The sequence below is a fragment of the Adiantum capillus-veneris genome, chromosome 5 (genome assembly GCF_014529385.1).
Source record: "Adiantum capillus-veneris isolate H3 chromosome 5, ASM1452938v2, whole genome shotgun sequence".
Lineage (NCBI taxonomy): Eukaryota > Viridiplantae > Streptophyta > Polypodiopsida > Polypodiales > Pteridaceae > Adiantum > Adiantum capillus-veneris.
This window is the reverse complement of record NC_140935.1, coordinates 134638734-134645192: the sequence shown is the minus strand read 5'-3', so window position 1 is coordinate 134645192 and position 6459 is coordinate 134638734. Positions and strand designations below refer to the sequence as shown.

The 6459-nt window shown below is 40.7% G+C and overlaps 1 protein-coding gene across 1 annotated transcript; it reads left to right on the top strand.

Annotated features, from left to right (window-relative positions):
* The first annotated feature begins 3711 nt into the window (after nucleotides 1–3711).
* On the top strand, nucleotides 3712–6220 carry LOC147458143 (uncharacterized). Its single transcript, XM_086513401.1, has 9 exons — nucleotides 3712–3841; nucleotides 3979–4150; nucleotides 4240–4500; nucleotides 4581–4846; nucleotides 4919–4993; nucleotides 5072–5494; nucleotides 5551–5684; nucleotides 5762–5852; nucleotides 5922–6220. The coding sequence occupies exons 3-9, from the start codon at nucleotides 4475–4477 to the stop codon at nucleotides 6218–6220; spliced, it is 1314 nt and encodes a 437-aa protein (XP_086369527.1). The 5' UTR covers nucleotides 3712–3841; nucleotides 3979–4150; nucleotides 4240–4474.
* The last annotated feature ends 239 nt before the right edge of the window (nucleotides 6221–6459 follow it).

The window sequence follows — 6459 nt, the reverse complement described above, 5'->3', positions numbered from 1 at the left end:
TCACATGTTGCGATTGTCATAAGTTCACGAACAAACGGATCATAAACATGTGCAGACATTGTGGGCCATCCTTGCACACGATGCACATGATCAAAGTGTATCCACATCTGCTCAAGATTTCCACCCGGACGCATTCGATTAACCTGATCAACTCCACTTCCTGGCCCAATTATTGACATCTTGAACACATATGGTTGGTGGGCATTTCCAAGTTGACCAGGGAAGAGAACATCATGTATATATGGATATCTACTCTTACTCTTCAAGTCAAGCACTGCTTCTAAGCCTTTTGCACTTATATTTTTTGATCTTTTGGCGCATTCCAAGCTTCGTTCAATCCTTCGTCTACTTGACAAAGGTGTGATCGTGTTCAGAAATTCAATATTGTAGAGTCCTGTCCTCGAGTAATATGGACAATCAAAGTTGACACAACATAAGTGACCCGAGTATCGATTGAACCTAACGACCCCTGGAAGGTATCACTGCTACATCTGACATATTCGGTCCACATGTGGCTATCATGTCTCTGTTCCATCCCAATCATTCCATTAGCGTGACATAGAGAGGGCAACTCAAATGCAACATATCCATCATAAAACACAGGAAGCTCTTGAACTTGAATGATATCTTTAGCTTGTTTCAGGGCCAAGTACAAGTTTCTCTACAAAGGCATTGAGCGTATAATATCAAGTACGCTAGAGCAGCCACGTGACTCGGCATCTGATTCTAAATTGACAATTACTGGAGGAGCCTTAATTCCATTGTCATGTTCAGGAATTGTCAAGCGAACCTTGAAGAACTGATAGACATCATGATTCAGAAGGAATACCTCTTCACCACTAATAGACTCAATAACTTCCATTTTTACCTGTCCTCCACTTAGTGTAAGTGGATGTAAAGTAAACGCATTAGTTAACTCAAAATGCTGTTTCACAGAAGAGACAGAAAGCGCATATGTGTTGCCTTCAAAAATAAGGACAAGCTTTTGACCAACTTGTGGCCCAAATTTTGTAATGTGCCTAGACATTGGAAGCAAACGTCTTAGAGAAGTTAAGGTTACTAATTAAGTTTCAAATGAAAGTGAGTGTAGAGTCTAGACTAAAAAATAACATCAGCTACAGATGGTAGTCGTTATTTTGGGCGTCATTCTCCAAAAAGCGATGCGGACGGCTTGCATTCATAAAACATGATCACCAAAACGTTAAGCAAATCCGGTTCAAAATCTAAAGAATTCAATAAAATCTTGTTAATGAGTAAAAATCTGTAAAATCTAGTAAAATTGATCCTCTAAGTAACTTGACTTATGCCAAAATCTTTTAAAATTTTAATTATTGGGCCTCTGTGAAACGCGATCTCTCTGAGGTTCCTCTGTTGCGCGTGTGCGTGGAGGTTTTCCCTTCTACATGCGTGCTTGCGTTTTCTCTGTTGCGCGTGTGTGCGAGGAGCCATAGCTATCTACCTGTAGGAGCGCGCGATAGTTCAGGCAGGTACATAGCGAACGATCTTGTCTCTTGATGCCCTACACAAGGCCAACGCAAGCAGGTCAGGTATTTCAGCCGGTTCAGGCAGGTCAGGCAGTTCGATTTCAGGCAGGTTTAGGCGCAGCAGGTCAGCGTTCAGTCAGGCTGGTTTAGGTGCAGACTGGTTCAACGCAGGCGAGTTCAGGTAGCCGTAGGAGCGCGCGCCGGCGTGCGGTGGTTCATGTAGCTTACGTTCAGCGATAAGCTCAGCAGGTCCGTGGATTCCGATTTCAAAAGAGTGTGGTTTCCGGCTTTAGAAAGGGCTTTGAGAGGTAAGATTGAGAACGTGGATTGACAATGGCTGGTCGAAACTCCGCGTTGACTCGAAGGGGCGTCCACCTACAAGGTACTCAATGCAAACTTTGGTCTTTAAAATTGTGTGATTCTTTGCTTTGAAAGTGATGAGTAAACTCCGAGCTTAATGCATCCTGAACTTAGCTTAACATTTCCCTTCTATATTAGCTTGGCTTTGAATGGGGATATTGCTCAATTTAATATCAGTTGGTTCTACAGCATGCAGTATGACCTTTGCATGCATTTGATGTATGGAGACCCCGGCTAATTAGGTAGTTTGTTAGCACGTTTTTGTGATACATTTGTTCAAATGCTACCCATTTTAAATACCACGTTTTCTATGCATTACAAGGGGCCTAGATACTGTAAACAGTCCATTGTAAACAGCTTTGTCATGGATCTTCGTTGGTTTGTGATGTTTGGCAAATGCTAGGGCATGGATCATCACAAACTCTCAAGGCCTTGTTTGCATATTTAAGCACTTGAATAATTACATCTTTTTGATGGCATAGAAACAATAGTTGATCTTTTACTATAACTAGTACTTGTCTCACAAATGTGAAGAGGGTGTATACACTATGATGACTACTAGTATATGTGTGTGAGTACTATCTTTCTGACAAATAAAACAATAGCCAACATGCATATAAACCATTTACTTTATTTACATATGCATTGTCTTATGATATTTGTACTAAATTTGTTGCTTAATGTGTTGCTTCATAAATTATGTTTATGAAAGAATTTTAAAGACCAAAATTTTTCAAGTGAGAAGCCATTATGGGCTATAGTATTTTTTGAAATAATGCTCTATGTACAAAGGTAGCTCTGTCCAATTTTTTTATAGATTTCTATTGTGTTTTATTTCAATATGGTGCCATATATAATTTGACTCTTTTGTAAAATTATTGTCTCCATGTTTTTTGTTGATGTTGAAACAACCCGAAACCGCGTGGAAGATCACGAAGGGGAAGGAGTAACAATGCTTCTCTTTATGGCCAGGTAGATGCTAGTGATCAAGTATCTTCAGTCTCAGCTACCGACATGATAGAGGAAATTGAGACACAAGGTGAGGAGGTTCTTTCCATGGAAATGGGACAGAGCTCTCTACACGAAGTTGATGATACTTTAGCCCCCAAGGAGAATGGTTTACAGATTGTTCCATGGGAGATAATGGATGAGGTTACCGCAACGTCTGAGATGGAAGATAAGCAAAATATCTTTATGCATAGAGGTGCAGACATTCTTGAAAATGTTCTAGATGAGATAAAGGCTACATGGGATCCTCTTTGGAATGAAATCAATGAAGAATTTGAAGCCGAGTTAAACAAACAAAGAAAGTTTCAAGATCTCACAAATCACATGTTCTATGTTTGGGAAGGGAATTATCGCACCGTGGCTTGGAGGGAAGCGATAAAAGAGAAGTTCTCCACTTCAAAGGAGAAACACTGTTGAGTCCTATGCACCATTATAAATCCCACTAAGGTGCAGAGATTGCCTTGCTAAGCAGTTTACAACGAATGAACTTGTAAGTGTTGATGTTTCTTCTATCTTTGCTAACACTTGAATGTGAGTATCAAATGGTTTTTTGGTCTTTCAATGCAGCATGAACACTCATGATCTTGTTGTCACTCATCTTCGTGATGAGATTGTTAATACGACACATATTTGTACAACCGACCATGAAATGTATCTAAAGGGTTTGCCAGATAGAGATCAAAAACTTGTTGCCGCTGTACGGAAGAAGAATGTCAAAGGTACAGAGCCTTGGTATCCACTTACGCGACGGTACCTTGGTAGATTGGTCTATGACGTATGTGTCAGACTAAATGATTTTTACTCTCATTTAAATGCATGATTTCAAAGCTTGTTAACGTATATTTAATTTTAGATTCAAATGACAAAAGAAAAAGAAAAGCGAGTTGCTCTTATCAAACAAAGCTTGTCTTCGGAAGAGCATCAGAAAGAAGAAGAGAGAATTTGTGAGGAGATTACTCACAAATATCAGGATCGAATTGGAAAGATATGTAGATAACATGAATTCATGGCATTCTCTTGAGGAAAACGTGCAAAAATTTACTTAAGTACTTGTCATATGCAATATTAAATTTTTCAGTTGCTTAACATTGTTGATCCAATCTTGGGACGGATTGGCTAGCAAGAGTTTTGTCTTTGAAATGGGGTCTTGATAGTTGGGCTACGTTGGAGAAGATGAACTTAATAGCACTTTAAGATGCCCCTGTGCAAAGCAAGATTCATTGGGTTTCATTATTGGAAGCAGACAAGATTACAAGGAGTGCATATGGTCTGAAAAAGGGAGATCACGTCTTTCGCATGTAAGTATAGCTAAGATTAAAAGTACTAAATATATCATGCCTTTATATATAAGTCTAACTTTGTCTCCTCTTTTTATTTGGGATTGTAGCTGGCTTCGTAGAGAGGGTTTTTTGGCTCGGGTTTTTCAGAGGGCATTTCAGATTGTGTCAGATCTTTTGGATGTGTCAGGCGGGGTGCCTTTGCAGCATGACTGCACTCTTGCATTCTACTTTGAAGAAATTAACTTTGAGGCGAGGCCCTATCTATTTCCAATAGAGGTGTCTCTTGGAGTGAAGACTAAGGATATCGATAAGCAGGCATTAAAGAAGGTGGATACATTGAGAATGGCAGCACAACGTTTGGCTTTCAGGTGAATCACTAACTGACTTAGATATATAATATTCGTTGTTATTGTTTCTTATATTCGTGTCACCTAATTGACCTTTGTAGATTCTTCATGTTCTTGGTTACCAAGAGTGTCTTTCCTGCCATGCCCTTTCTGGCTAGACAGTGGACTCAGCTAGCGATCCAAGACACAAGCATGTTTCCCTCTACTATGCACACATTGACTCCTTGGGAGATAGATAATTGTCCATGGTGGATAGATATGGAGAAGGGCCATGTTCTTGGACGTGAAAGAGAGCTACAAGAGATGATATCGAAGGATGCTGCGATGAAGGTTCCTCCAGTAGACATAGTAGAAGAGAGTCGTGCAGGTATGTTTTGATCATGCTCATATTTACCTATCTAAAAGTTACAGTGCTCTGATTTGAAGTTATCTATTTTAGCAATGTGCAACTCACAAAAGGAAAAGGAGAGGCTTGTGGATCAGATCATTGACGAGGAGGTGGAGCCACCTCCAGGTAAACTACAAAAACATTTGTTAATGCTTTCCTTCCACGTTGATGCATGGCTTATTAAACCTCATTGTAATGTCTCAGTTGCTCCTGGCACGATCGTGGCTCGAAGGAGTATCTCTTTTGTTTATATTATGGAGTCTCCATCTCATTGTCTCTCTAGTTCTATGGATACTCAATGCATGGCTATTGTTGGGGACTACATTGCCATTGCTGCAGACTATAGGGCGAGGATCCGTAATCTTGCATGGGTCCCTGTACACGAGCATCTCGTGTGGGCACGCTCTGACTCTATCTTGTATACCCGCGGCACGAAATCAGTTTCATGGGCTCCAGATTTGATTTTCTTAGATCTTCCATTTGGTGGGTCCCTCTTAGGCTCCTCTACTTCACCTCGTTGGGACATTTGCACTGAGGATCATGTACGTGCTGGCATTCATTTGGCATTCTCGACATTGGCGGATTCTGGATGGCTGTTGATCGTGGTTTCTTTGGCAGTTCTATCTTGTTTATAGTCATGCAAAAAATTTGTAATATTTGTGGTATTTATTATTGATATTTAGTTAAAATAACAGGAGAGGCTGTTGGTTGGGTGGAGAGATTTTCTCGTGCTTTGGAGATGGTGGTTCATCGACGCATTGTAGTGCTCCATCATGGAGCATATGGTTATGTGGAGAGTTTTGGTGGTCGTGTGGAGGTGATACATTTGTTTTTGCATCAATATTTCAGCACTTTGTCTTGTTGTTTGCTCTAATCATGTGTCTTGTTTTGCAGTGTAATTGCTCTATGCTATTTATGATTCACAGAGTGGGTATGCGTCCACCTTGCTTTGTATCAAAAAGCACTGCCTTGTTCTCCCGTCTTGGTATGCACTCTTTGGATTCTTTTATGGTGCATCACCTTCCGGAGCTCTCTCAAGCTAGATCATGATCAGGCGAGCCATTGCGAGGAGGACTGCAACGGAGCCATTCTTTCATTGCATGTTTTGTGGAGCTGCTTTGCCGACGAGGAGGTATTTGTTTGGAGCTTGGATGTGGCACAACCCTTGTACTAGCAGCTTGCTTGGCTTCAGGACAAGCATGTGTTGCAGTCGACATTGATGAGCCACTGATTTCAGGATATGTGTTACCGTTGCTTCACCCTAGAAAGCGGGGCAGAGAGGAGGCGTCCACCTCTTTAGATATTGATGATGAGAGTGACATGCCATCGTGTGGCAATCCCTTTGACGACTAGTGAGGGCCCCTCTTACTTTTGACATTGACATTTCTCTCATCTTTTTTGTCACTATTTTTGTATTAGCGTTGGTATTTATTGATCATCGATACTGCCTATATTACTTGTTTGCTGTTTAACTTCACAATCTTTAAAAAAAAAAAAAGAAGTACATTGCCGGTCTACGCAGAGCAGATGGCTAGAACCATGGCAGCAGATACGCGATACATTTCTTGCATCCCTGAGAGGTATCAGAGAAC

Coding starts and splice junctions, on each gene's coding strand:
- LOC147458143 (XM_086513401.1), top strand. CDS start 4,475: ATGGCAGCACAACGTTTGGCTTTCAG. Junction 4,994..5,071: donor GGAGGTGGAGCCACCTCCAG/GTAAACTACAAA, acceptor GTAATGTCTCAG/TTGCTCCTGGCACGATCGTG. Junction 5,685..5,761: donor GTTTTGGTGGTCGTGTGGAG/GTGATACATTTG, acceptor CTTGTTTTGCAG/TGTAATTGCTCTATGCTATT.